Source organism: Cajanus cajan, chromosome 2 (assembly GCF_000230855.2).
Source record: "Cajanus cajan strain Asha chromosome 2, NIPB_CcT2T_4, whole genome shotgun sequence".
NCBI lineage: Eukaryota > Viridiplantae > Streptophyta > Magnoliopsida > Fabales > Fabaceae > Cajanus > Cajanus cajan.
The window spans coordinates 3,578,255-3,592,781 of record NC_138518.1 but is presented as its reverse complement, the minus strand read 5'-3'; the positions used below and the strand labels follow the sequence as shown (position 1 = coordinate 3,592,781).

Here is a 14,527-nt window from a genome sequence, read left to right as displayed (position 1 = left end):
ATAAAAAAATTAGTTGACCTACAAATGTATTACATTTTTTATTAATTATATTAAATTAGCTCCTTTGGTTGAATTAATAATGAATGTTCAGGCCAAGAGAATTTCGTCTTCCAAGCATCCCCGGCTACTCTGCTACGCCAAAGTGTAGCGACTATTAAATTTACTAATTAAGATTCTTTTTATTCGTAAATTACCTAATTAAGATTATAAAAGCATTAGTAGTAACACTATTTATATGATATTTTATACCTTTCAAAACTAAAATGGTAAACGGTTCACCAGGTTTTCAAGAAAAGGAAAAATAAACCGTTTCTATACCAAAATCATTTCCTGCAAAATGTGGTCATAAGGTTTCTTATACTGTGACTGCCGCTGGTCTAAAACTGTCCAATTGAACACAAAATTTCTTGTTAGATAAACAATTGATTATTCTCACAACATGTAAATTCAAGATATCTAATTACTATACCAACCTATCATGTTATTTAACACAGATTAAGTGAAGTAGGTTTTACTTCTTTGAATAAATTTTTTTATATACACAATCACGCATGACAAAAAACCAAATTCACGGGTAAAATTTGCATTACCATTAACCAAACGACATTTTTACGGATATAATATTTTAAATTTCTAACATTTAAATTTAGAAGGGGATATTAGAAAACTTTATTCCTTTCTTATACAACAAAAATATAATATGATGCCTTCTATATACATATCATATGTTCAATTTCTGTCGAATTGTTCTAGTGTGGTACACCGTTAATTAAGGAAAATTTAAGTTATAAAAGGGTTAAAACAGATCTCTGAACTTGAACAATTCCAACGAACTTCAGCATTCCATGGAGATACTTTAGGATGATCGATTCCAACAAAGTTGTGTTGAATACGACAAATTTGATGAGCCTGAAATCTTTGTTGTGCCATAAACCAAAGACCTGCTCTGAGGTTGCATGGATCTTCATGATTTCTCAACATGTATTTTGGTGACTCAAAATGATATCATCATTCTTCCAAGAACTCTAGAGGTAACAACATTCTCTTTATTGTAACTCATATATAACACTCATCAATGTTGTTAGTTGATACCCTTTTTAATTACATTAGGTAATGATTTCACAATTACATATGTATAATGTTTAAGTCGACCATCTAACCTTGTCATAATTAAATTAGTGTGATTAACAGGCACTATTGTAAACGACAAAGTGTGTAATAATTTGAAAAGTAGAAAGTTAATAGGGTGCCTTTTTATCAAAGATTTATGGAAGGACAGTGATGTAGATTATTGAAAGATGAAACACTGAGACATCTAGGCCAAAACTTTAGTGTTCAATGCTGGGATCACTCACACAAAGTGGAATCAACTTGTAGATTCTGATACCCCTTTTGTTCCTATCAAAAATAGCCTAATTTGGAACAAATTGCCAAATTGAAGACCTCCTCATTGTCCCTTTTGATGATGATTAAAGTAGGTCTAGCTAGAATCCCTTTTTGAACATATCATGATAACACCCTTCACAATTATTTCATGAAAAATCTCTTTGGGGCATCACTTTCTGTCCTAAAAGCCTTTCCATTACTTGCTTTCTCCATGCATCCTGGTCTGCTTTGCCAGGAAAAAAAAGCATGGCATTGCTCTCATTACTCTTTGTGCATGAATATAACTTATAAGCCATTGTCAATTTGTCACTTATTACATATTTAGCTCAACTTTATAAAACAAGTTTGTAAAGAGAATTGTTCTTATTTTTATCCATTATTTTGTTTATATCATTAATCAATGTGAGATTTTTAATATACATGAGGATTAGATAGATATCTTAAACGTAAAATTTTTATAGTATTTGACATCTGCGAATAAATCTACTAACAAATAATCTAATAAAATTTCTAAAATAAATTATGACATTTAAAATAAAGATTGCTTATTACTTAATATATTTTGATCATATTACTGGTCGATGTTATACCTCCAAGAGATATAACATATAAGAGATTGTCCATGACTATCATAATTGCCTAAGTAATTTCATTCTTCCACGAAATAGTGTTTATAATGTTCAAATAATATCCAATAATGACAAGTAAACAATGTGTGTTTCCTTTTTCTGAATGTTTTTCTCTGTGGATAACACTGCATCAAGAGATTAGATCTACCAGGGAAATAAATAAAGCATTTGCTTGTGTACACAGCATACTTGGAAAATTCTTTGGACTATGCAGCTTTTTCTTTTGTTTTTGGAACACCTTTTGCTTTATGAGAAAAGAAAACAATTAATGGACTAGTTGCGTAATATGTTAACTAGTTGCACATTTCATGCTATTGAGTTGAGGCAGGACCTAGGGTGACATGAAAGATTGAAAGATACTGTAGAATATGTTATTGCCACAGAATTACAAAACAAAAGACATACATAATATGTAGATAAACTTGAGATAAATTTCTCAATAAAAAAATTCTAAAAAGTGTGTAGTGTTGATAGCTTAGAAGCAAAAGGATTAGTGGTGGCTTGATTCGGATAGTTGCAGAAGCATATGCTTTGGTATAATGCTTAGAATTTGCAACCTTAATGTTATATATGAACAAATTATTAAGACTTGCCTATCTATGAAGTGTTGTGTATGGTAACGAATGTGAGTTATATTATTGGCAAAGAAAAATAAATTAATGGCATTGTTTTTTTACCCTAAATTTGCTGAAAGGAAAAAAGGCACAGGTTTGAACAATTATAGTGCGTAAGCGCACTCATGCCAACATTGTGTTCCTTGCCTAGGTGTCAACTAAGGAATTTCAGCATAAAGTAATAACAATAGTAGCACTCACCATGCTTCCACAGTCAAATTTGACTTCAAAAGAAAATTATATAAAAAAAAAAAAAAACAGTTTACACTTGAGACATGTTCGGATAAACATCATCAAAAATATTTTTAAGAAAAAAAATAGAAAGAAAAGTTGAAATAAATTTCCTAATAAATTAAAAATAACTTAAACATAGGTTTAAAATAAGATTTTAGAGAAATTATTAATTTTTTTTATAAATTACATTATACATAAGTTAATTTAGTTTATGAATAAGTTTATTTTATTTCTTTATTTTTCTCTCACAAAAGTATTTACCAAACATACCCTTATTTGTTAATATAACTTTGTCCATTTCAATAGACATTTAGCAAGGAGTAATTCTAACATGATCTAACGTCTCTTAGGTGTTATTAATAAAAACTCCAGATGGCACTAATACCCTTAGAACATCTTCAATGTTACTTATTTAACTAGTTTTTTTTAGTTCAACTATGTCATATCAATTTTAAATTTTTTTAGCAACTTTTCACTTCTATGATATAATTCTTTAAGAATTTAAAATGGGTTTCGTAACTTATCTCACATATTTATATTTTTTAATAGGTCTCACAAGAAATCATATTTTAATATGTTAAGATCAGATTTTGTAAAAGAATTATTTTATACCTAACTTCGATTTTATGTGACTCCAATGGTGAAAACGTATGAAAACTAATTTTTAAGTATAAGAATCCCATAAGTAATTTTTCTCGGTGATTGTAGAATAATCCAAAATTTAATTTCAGTTCAAAAAGTGCGAGTCTATTATACAATTCATTGAATTTTTCTGACTTTGGCTTAGCAAGCTTTTCTGTGACTGGAAGGTCATGGTTCACGGCCAATAAGTAATGTCTATAAACTTGTGAAGATTAATGATTCTGCAAACAGAGACGTCATTTACCTTTTATGAAAAATTCATTCTGGCCGTCTTTGATAGTTTTGAAAGGAGAAAGGGAGAAGTCCAAAAATTTATAGTTTTAATAATTATTTTCTAAGCAAATAATATGCGCATTTACTGTGTAAAGGTAGTTTACTTTGAAAAAAAGCTTTTATGCTTTCAATAACCAAAGATTTTAACGAGAAAGAAGTGGAATAGAAGAAAGTAAAAGATAAGAGAAAATAAATAGGATAAATAATTTTTTTAGTTGTTTAAATTAAGAGAAATAAAGAAAGATAATAAAATAAAAAAAAAGTAAGTTGTGATGATACAAAATCATATTTACCTCTATGGCATAATTGTATAATTTAAATAAAAAAATATACATGTTATTATTACTTTTTAGTGGACCCTTTTTCTCCTTTCTTCCACAAAATCTCATCACACGAGTAGTGATTTGTTTTTTTTTTTTTAACGTAAATCCCACCAAACTCTTCTCCTTCTTTTACTTATCTTTTTCCTAAACAATAAAATACTTTTATTGTTTTTCTCACTTACTTTTATCTTTTTGAAATCACAGTAACCAAACAACTTATATTCTCATTGAGTTACAAATTGTGGTAAATCACTCCATTTTTATAATAATTATCTTAAAAGTCAAACTATAAAAATGATTTTTAATTACTTAATAATATAACTTTTTATCCTAATAATAAATGTCTATTAAACTTTAAATTATATAAACACCTCAATCTTTCATTTATTTATATATTATAACTTTTAATTTAAAAAAAATGCAATCCCCATCCTTTTTCTCCAAAAATTCCCAAACAAGGCTTGAACCGAAGATTTTATGGTCTCATTACTTGCATCTGTATCTGGAACCTTTAATATACACTTATTCTGCCACCCCACCGTGTGTGCCTAATCCCCACTACAGTTTCGTATCATAATTAAACAAAGTGGTATCCATCTCACTCAAGCACCAACGTTAAAGACAGGAAGAGAGATGCATGCATGGAGATCAATGTTATCTTCTGTCTGTTCAATGGCTAGTTTTCCATATATATATATATATATATATATAGGATATTTTTTTAGTGTTTACAGAAAGAAAATATCCAAAAATATTTATACTTGTGAGTCGTGAACTCATCACCAGCTCCTGTTTATTTACCCTCCATATAGTCTTTCTATCTGTTCATGCTGTATTTGCTAACTCGTGGAAATTGTGTTTGTTTTTGTTGTCTGCTTGCTCTATTTTACATGTTTTTGTTGTATTTGTTAAACTTATCCCTCTAAATAAAATTTCATGTTTGAATTTTATGGATAAAAGAAACATAATTGAAAAAAAAAAGATTTCATTAAAGTTGTTCAACTGACATAATACAAATTAGTTACCAAAAAGGTTAATAAATTAATTCTACATACCAATAATATAATCATAAAAAAAAAATATAAAGATTGATTAATACCATGTGATTCCGGATCATACAATAATTTTCTTATCATAAGAACAATGATACACAAGGTTAATTCATAAAATTATAAGTGTAAATAAATTTTTTCTGTGAAATTATATATAAAAATATTAGTTAACTAAAATTAACTTAGTTTAGTTAACAATGGAGTACACTTCCAATCGCTAGTCAACTTTCAACCTTTTGTATACTTATCATATGAAAAAAGAATTAATGGTTAGACTGGAAAGGCAATTTACTGAGGTCATAAATATGGAAATAAAAAAGATAAAGGGCATCATGATAGCACAAAAAGGTAGGCACGTCATTTATGATTTATTTTTATTTTTATTTTATTTTTATAAGCTTGATGATGATGGAGTAGGACATGCATTTTTACACGGAATATATTCTTATCATACATTACCATTTGTCTCACATTATATATTCCTTGTATATGTATACAAGTGATGTAATTGGCGTAGATATGGAGAATGGGTAAGGCCAAACATTTAGGTTAGGTGTTAAAAGCTGAACAAAAATCCAATGTTGTGTGTCATGCATGTGTGTTTCATTCTTTTCCAAACCTTAAAGAGGTTTGGCCAGTAAGATATTCTATGCACAGAGAAGGAGTAACCTTCCAAAATTTCCAATTGGTCACCTAACAATCCGTTTGAAGATTCTGCCTGAAATTGAAACATAGAAAATTGAAATCCTAGGATTTGTGTATTGTAACCCTTATAAAGATTTTGCCGGTGAAAGTTTATCATGATGGTTAGGTTGGGCTTCTTTTACTGTTTCTTTCCTTTAAGCTAATGATGTTATTTACGTATAATTTTACATATATTCATATCTAAGTTGATAGTCATCTATCAGTTATTCAAGTTTGGAAATAACTAGTAAAATAAATAAATACATAAATGGGGAAACAAGTACATATATAATTAATATAGGAGACTTTCATTTTTCCAACTATTAAAATGGAGTGTACTGGATCGGTCTTGTAGGCTAATACTTTTAAGTGGACTAATTTGGTTTTATTTAAATCTTTTATGAATTATTTATTTTTTAATTCAACTTGTTTTTAATCAGACTGAATTGATCTATTTTATTTTATTTTTAATTTTATTTAAATTTTACAAATGCAAATAAAAAAAATATCATGCCAAATAAATCAATAGATTTTAGACTTGAAAACTATTGGCTTAATTCTTTTAGGGCCACTTTATTTTTTATTTTTTTTTAAGCTTGGTCAACTTGCTGGACAATTTTTAACATCTCTATATTCATTTTAACTCTTAAAATGACTAAACCCAAATAAAGTCAAACATGTATGAGTATATATTAATTCGTCAATTATTTTAATTAGCTTATTTTTAGATTATTTCAATTTTTATGGTAGGATAATTGATCCAACTTTTAAACAAGAGATTCATAAGTTTGTAAAGTTAATTACATGAAAGCTAATCATCATAATGAGAAGGCTTAATTATACAAATAAAAATAATTTATCTATAATAATATGAATACTTGACATGTTCCAGTATAATCTTACCAAATTTTCTTAAAATGGTAATACTTTTTATTTTAAAATAGAATATTTAATAAAAATTACATTTAAAAAATTTTCGATGTTGATAAGCCAATCTGTCAATTATATACTAGGCTTTACACCAATACTCAAAAAAGTTAAACCAGATCAAAATTAAGAGAAAATCCATATTAAGCAAGTGTTGTCTTATATTTTTAAAATAAGTTAAATCTATTATCGATAAGACGATAACTTGATTGTTTCCTTGCCTATAAATATATAAGATTTATTTTTCCATTAAACTCGAAAGGACTACCTTATTTCATATTATATAAATTCTGCATACAACTCGTAAGTTGTAAGAAAACCTGAAAAATAAAAGTATGCATATTATTGGAAAGATGACAAAAGTATAAAAAAGATAACAAAGAGAAAATTATAAAAGAGATAAACAACGTAATGAGAAATATTTACGCTCATGACATACTCTTTTTAAATTTATTCAATGACACTCTTTAAAATACATTCTTTTTTTAGTAGTTAAATTTTATTAAAAATCATAAAACGAGTTTCATATTTTAAATATATTATTTTTAATAATTTTTTATTAATAAAATAATGTAATTTAAAATATTAAAAAATATTTTGCTAGCACTATTTATTGTACATCACCAACACTAATTGATACAGTAAAAATGACTTGTGTCTCATTACCTCAAATCTTAGTTTTGAGTATAAAACAAATAATATTTTAAGATAAATATTCACTTTATATGTATTTACCATCTTTAACCGAGATTCACTGTTACATCACCAACACAAATCGATACAGTAAAAATGATGACTTGCTTTATACGGTGGATATTTAGTAACAATTTTAAACAAAGTAAAAAGAGACATAGGGTTTGTTTGTTTAAACTCTTTTTCCTTTAAGAACACTTCTTTTTAGTAAAATAAGTACTTTTTTTTTCATTTTTTGATGTGCTCGTTTAAACTTTTTATTATTATTATTTTTTAAATAAGTAGTTTTCTATTTTATTTTTAAAAAAAAAAACAACTCTTATCTACCTTTTAAAAATAATATTAATTTTTTTAAAATATTTATTTAAAAACACTTAATTTTAAATTTAAACAAACATATCGAAGGATATATATAAAAAGTAAGAGCAAAGAAATATATGATTGTTAAATTTATTTACACGTGGAATACTCCAGTCACTTGGATTATAGCAACATGATGTCAACACTTACAACAGATACTACTTTGCAATAAAATACTAATATCCTTGGTTTGGTTTTGGTTACGTGGAGCAGGGAGAATGGTTTTGGACGTGTTAAGCATGCAACGGTCACGTGTCAAAGAAGAGGGGAGTGTGTGTGTAATAGAAACAACCTGATGCTATGCACGATTGGCTCTGATCCCTTTAACGCAATCATAACGCCATTCTCAAAACTGAAAGTGCGTTCTAATAGCTTTGCACTTATATCAAGTGACGGGTAATATAAAACAGCTACCAGCAAATCAGGTAACGTTTTCTCAAGTGACGTGCTTTTTGGTGTGTCATGCTTCAAAGTGAAAGTTCTCGTGTCCCATTATAATGAGCTAAAGACATTTCTCTATATATATGTGTGTATAATACAATCTCCAAAGAAGTTTAAGGTGGTGCTGCTATTTGAGTTGAGTGCACAGTGATTTGTGACTGAAAAGGCCAAAACATGATCATGAGGAAGCACAACCCACTTTGGTTTGTAGTACTGTTCATGTTGTCCTCTTAGGCTCATTTTGGTGAAGTGAACATTAGAGTGCTGGGTTGGGTTGGTTGGTTGGTTGGTGTGGTTGCTTCTTTTTGTAGGTGCATTATTTGGTGTCTCTTTTTCATGGCTGGTGGACAGAGACCACAGAGGCTCAACAAGTCATGCATTCTCCTCATAGGTAAAAACATGTTTGTGTCTGCTTTTGTGTTTTTCAACCATGTTGCACTTTAATTTGCTTAACATGAAGCATAGTAGTTGTTGTAGAGAACCATGTTTGAATGAGAAGAGGGAAGTATCCTAATTTCGTTAATGATTTTGTCTTTATAGTTCTAAGTAAATGTTTCCTACTAAGCATCTTTTGATAATAACATCTTTCCAGAGATTTCAATCCTTAAATGGATCTTAGTAATTCGAGAGATCAGTATTTAACTCAGCTAGATACTAGATTCACCAAAAAAAAAATAGAAAAAAAGAAAAAAACTTGAGAGTATGTGAAAAGGGAAAAAATCCATTAAAAACTGTCCTATTCTAGCATCTTCTAAAATCTCAGAGAAGAGCCAGAGTCAAGAATCTAACAAATAGTATAATTCTAGTGATCACGCCTTTTTAATTTTCTGTTATGACATTTTTGGGATTAAAACTAACTTTGATCACTGTTTGTTGTGCACTTTGACAGCCATTGCAGGAATGGAGAGGTTTGCATTCAAGGGGGTAGCATCCAATTTGGTGACTTACCTAACTGATGTTGTGAAGTTGAGCAACTCATCTGCAGCAAAGATGGTTAACAGCTGGGTTGGATTTACTTCCATAATGCCATTGCTCGTGGCACCCATTGCTGATGCATATTGGCACAAATATTCTACCATAATGGTCTCATCTTTCCTCTATTTTGTGGTGAGTCACCCCCCACAAATTTACTTTCACCCTTTCACATGTTTTTAGAAAATTAACTCCCTCACCATTTGAAATTCTGTTTACAAATTAGTTACTATTGGAGCTTCATTATACCTCTTTCAGTTCTTTTTCCTTTAACTTTATTGACACATGCATGTATGTGGCTGGTAATTTGACAGACCTACTTTGTGCATAACATATTATTAGGATATCCATTAAGTTTGTTGGAGTCTGAGTCATAACCAATCTTCTTATTTAAGGATATATGAGACTAATGAATTCTAGAGTTTTGTGGACCAATTGGATAGTTCCAGCAGCCAGAGAAAAAAAAATGCAGTTATTAATGTTTTGGAACATTCAGGAAAAATTAATGAACATTTCACCTTGTCTCAACCTTAGTGTAATAGTGCCACATCTTTGAAGCCATATTCTATACAATATCTAAGCAAACTTTGATTAAAAAAGAAAGCTGATGGAAAGAGTTTAACTGGCAGGGAAGAACATGTGTTACTTTATTATATTCTTGAATAATATCAGTGTTTTTCCTTGTAATCTATACTCATTGAAGCAAGATTCTTTTCTTCCTAGTTTTTGGTTCTACAACAGTAGAACAAAATTCACTCGACAGAAACTATCTAACACTGAAAAAAATGTCTAATGGAATATTCCAAGCGCATCTTAGTTGTACATGCCTTGGCTTGAACAATCCTTTACAGCCCTGCATGTTTCAACAAGCTATCTTTGGCACTGAAGTTGATATGTTTGAGACTTTGAGTCTACAAATCCTCTCCTTCCACTTGTGCTAGATAATGTTATTCATGTCATCTACGCTATAGTTACTAAAAATTGGTACACGTGCAGAATCTTATTTTGACTGCTTCCATAGGTGGTAAATAAATAATATTCATGTTACCTTCCCTGTAGTAACTAAAAAAAAACTGGTGTTATTATTTAGAAGATTATCATTGTTTATCTCTTCTATATTGACTCAGGAGGACATTTCAATAATTGAAATAATTATTTGTTTTAAACTACCCTCCTTGTTTTTTTCTTCTTCTTATCTGTTGTTGACCCGGGATGATATCAAACAGGTTATGGAATAGGAATATTATCATCATCATTTATAATAAAATTATTTTTAACTTCCTAATATTACCTATACTAATACGTCTCTCTCTCATTTATGACTGGTGGGCATAATTAAAAAAATAGTAATTATTATTGTCTTGAAATTTTAAAAGAATACATAAATAGAATTATTCTTTTCTTTCAAAAGTGGTCAAATAAAAAATGGAGGGAGTATTTTAGATTTTGTCTTATCCTTACTTTGATATAGTAGCAATCAATGATATGTGGAAGTAATTCAAGTGAAGTTGTCAACAAATTTAACAGAAGGCAACTATGCTTGTATTATTATAAAAACTCATGTCTTACTTTAATTAACTTTAGAGAAAAGCACACCACTAATCCTTTTTAAGTTATTAAATTAAGCACTATGGAAGCACATGCTAAAAGGGGATCATTATTGAAAAAATCCCTCGGTGAAATGACCTAAAGTTATTTAACAATTATAATGTCATAGAGAATCGATTTTGATGTCATGAATTCAAGTCGATAAGGAAATTTATTCAGCAGAAAGCATAAATAAAAGCAAATTACAGTGATTTTGAAGCTGTTGGTTTCTTACTATACATATGGTTGTTAGTAGAATTACATCCATGAAGTTCTTAGTGAACAATTTTTCATATTATTAGTATAAGGTCTTGTTAATTGTTATATTTTGTTATGTCAATGCACAATGCGCTCTGTTGATGCTTCTGTTGGCCTATTTAAATTTTCAATGTTTTCTTCAAAAGTTAACAATATTTTCTTTTGTGTTCTCTTCTTAGGGACTTGCAGCATTGACAACAACGGCACTAGCAAGGTCATGGCATCACAGAAACAGAACAATGTCTTCTTCATTTCTCTCTCTGTCTCTCTATTTAATTTCATTAGGACAAGGTGGATACAACCCTTCTCTGCAAGCCTTTGGAGCAGATCAACTTGGTGAGGAGGAAGAATTGCCTTGTAGCAAAGATGATAAATGTAACAAAAAAAAGACCCTATTCTTCCAGTGGTGGTATTTTGGTGTGTGTAGTGGAAGCCTTTTGGGTGTTACAGTCATGTCCTACATACAAGATACCTTTGGATGGGTACTAGGTTTTGCCATCCCTGCTGTTTCAATGATTCTGTCTATTTTGATTTTCTCTGGTGGAAGCCCTATATATTCATATAAACAAAATGATCTCTATCAAGCTAAAAAGCCCCTCATGAACATATTTCAAGCCATAAAAGCTTCTGCATTGAGATGCTTCCATTGTGAAATTACCCTACCAAATGACAAGTCTGAAGGGGCGGAGCTAGAGTAAGTTCCAGTTTCACATTAAAAAATTTTAGATTTTGACTTAATTGTACTTATAGTCTCTTATTATCATAGAAATTTAATTTTAGTCTCCATAACTTTTTGTTCTCATAAAGATGGTCCTCCAACTATTTTAATGGTTCAATTTTGATTCATCTATTAACTTAACATTCAATATTTAACCAAAATGTTGATGTGACACTTTTCTGCAATGTCTCATCAGCATATTCATATTGACATAACATTTCTTGCACTGTTGTGTCAAGATTTTTTTAGAGAATTGCTGTATCCTCTGAAATAAATTTCGAAATAGTCTCTGAAAGATTAAAATATTAATTTCTTTTAATAAATTTATTATAAAATAAATATTTAATTTAACATTTTATTTTTAAAATAATTTTTTAATAATTCAAAATAATTTTTGGAATATTTATTCAGAGGATCCAACATTTTTCTTTCTCTTACCAATGGTAACTTAAGTAGATAATTAAACTAAAATTGTACAATTAAAACATTATGAAAACCATATTCACCCAAAAAAAAGGGAGGGGGGACCAAGATCAAATTTAGAGGAATAAAAGCACAATTAAGCCTATATTTACTACTATTTCTTAAGCAAAGTGCTTACAACTGAATATTTATTTCTCGTGTCAGGCTTCAAGAGAAACCCCTTTGTCCCGAAAACTTGGAAAGCCTCAAGGAGTTGAGCAACGATCCCAAAAGTGGCATGTATCTGCTAGAAAATGCCAAGGTTATGCTGAGGCTCTTACCCATATGGACAATGCTTCTCATGTTTGCAGTGATTTTCCAACAGCCTGCCACATTCTTCACAAAACAAGGCATGACAATGAAGAGGAACATTGGAGCAGACTTCAAGATCCCACCAGCCACACTCCAAAGTGCTATAACACTCTCTATAATACTACTGATGCCACTCTATGACAAAATATTCATACCAATTACTCAGGTGATCACTCGCCAGGACAAGGGCATAAGTGTGATGCAAAGGATGGGAATTGGAATGGTTCTCTCAATCATAGCAATGGTCATTGCAGCACTGGTTGAAATGAGAAGGCTTGAGATTGGAAGACAGATGAGGAGTGAAGGGTCACATGCAGAAACAGTGCCTCTAAGCATTTTCTGGCTGCTACCACAGTACATTCTTCTTGGCATCTCAGACATTTTCACTGTTGTTGGCATGCAAGAGTTTTTTTATGGTGAAGTTCCAAGGACCATGAGGACAATGGGAATTGCATTGTACACAAGTGTTTTTGGGGTTGGAAGCTTTGTTAGTGCACTTTTGATTACACTGGTTGAAGTGTACACAGGTTCAAAGGGAATACCAAGCTGGTTCTGTGATGACATGGTTGAAGCACGCTTGGACAGTTACTATTGGCTTCTGGCATGGTTAAGTGGATTGAGCTTGCTGTTGTATGTACTCTTGTGTAAATATTACCTTAGGAAGAGTGATCCAGATAGTGAATACTGAGGTTGTTTTTTCTTCCTCTTTAGTTTTAAAGAGTTATCTCCCCTTTCCTTTTGGGCTAGAGTTTGTTGAACTTCTTGACATGATATTGAATAACAGTAATTGTATGATGTGTGTGTGTTTCTCTTGAGATTAAGAATGAAAAACTAAAAGTGAAGAAGGTAAAAACTAAAAAGAACTGACAATATATTTTGACAGACTAAATATTTTGCATGTTAATTTTATATACATTTTTTTACCACTAAATACATGGAATTTGATAGTATTATTTGAATTTAACTATTGGTGTTAAATTCAAATGTTGAATATAAAGTTGCATTAAATACTTAATTAAAGAAAGTTTATCGTCTCTAATAGTCTTATTTAACTAGAACAAAATGGTATCTTGTAATGATACATATAGTTTGTAAAATAAAAAAATATACATATATATTTACCTTTTCATTTTCACTCAATCAAGCACATCAATATCTTAGGAGAATTAGATGTGTTGAATTGACTATCTCTTCAAAAAACATATACTTAGTTTTAACAAGTCTTAAGTTCAAATTATATTGTTATTATTCGCTATTATATTTTTTACATATATAAAAAAGACTTATTTAAAGTTAAAAATTTGTGACAACTTCGTCTTTGAGATAGATATTTTATCTCCATGTGAGTTCAAGGACAATGAAGATATATAGGTAGCTAAATCAATAGGCTAATTAAAGAGAAGATTAAATGCATAGACAACTTAGATTAATAGGCTAATTAACAAGAAGACTAAAGATATTTATCATAAAATATGAGATTTGTGTCTAATTATTTGGACCATATATATAACTAGTGGATGAGAGATTTTCAAAATAAGCCTTTTAATTAACACTACAATTTTTATCAATTATATATTCTATTTTGGTAACATCTCAAATGTGAAGTTTGTATAATTGTACACCTATAACTTGTTTAATAACATTTCAATAACAAATAGTCGGATGAATCTAATAATAATTGTTAAAATAAACTCTAAAATATGAATTTATACCTAATTTAACCGAACCGATTTCCTAGAAAATAAGTAATTTGGTGATACTAAAAATCAATTCTAATTTGACACAAACCTTTTCATAATCTTCTCTTAATAGCTATAAACTCTCATGATAACATACAATATTCATTATAAACATTAAATAAGATAGGTATTGTTGAAATTTATTCATATTTATAAAATAAACATAATTTTGATGTTGAAATGTCATATAAAATATAACATGCATGTTGGAATCAAACTTT

The 14,527-nt window shown here is 29.5% G+C and overlaps 1 protein-coding gene across 1 annotated transcript; it reads left to right on the top strand.

Moving 5' to 3' along the window:
• Positions 1 to 816: 816 nt before the first annotated feature.
• Positions 817 to 13,362, top strand: LOC109793407 (Major facilitator superfamily protein). Its single transcript, XM_020352877.3, has 5 exons — positions 817 to 1,031; positions 8,031 to 8,649; positions 9,148 to 9,365; positions 11,255 to 11,769; positions 12,421 to 13,362. Exons 2-5 carry the CDS (start codon positions 8,595 to 8,597, stop codon positions 13,253 to 13,255), a joined length of 1,623 nt encoding a protein of 540 aa, XP_020208466.2. The 5' UTR covers positions 817 to 1,031; positions 8,031 to 8,594; the 3' UTR covers positions 13,256 to 13,362.
• Positions 13,363 to 14,527: the final 1,165 nt, after the last annotated feature.

Coding starts and splice junctions, on each gene's coding strand:
- LOC109793407 (XM_020352877.3), top strand. CDS start 8,595: ATGGCTGGTGGACAGAGACCACAGAGGCTCAACAAGTCATGCATTCTC. Junction 8,650..9,147: donor GTCATGCATTCTCCTCATAG/GTAAAAACATGT, acceptor GCACTTTGACAG/CCATTGCAGGAATGGAGAGG. Junction 9,366..11,254: donor CATCTTTCCTCTATTTTGTG/GTGAGTCACCCC, acceptor TTCTCTTCTTAG/GGACTTGCAGCATTGACAAC.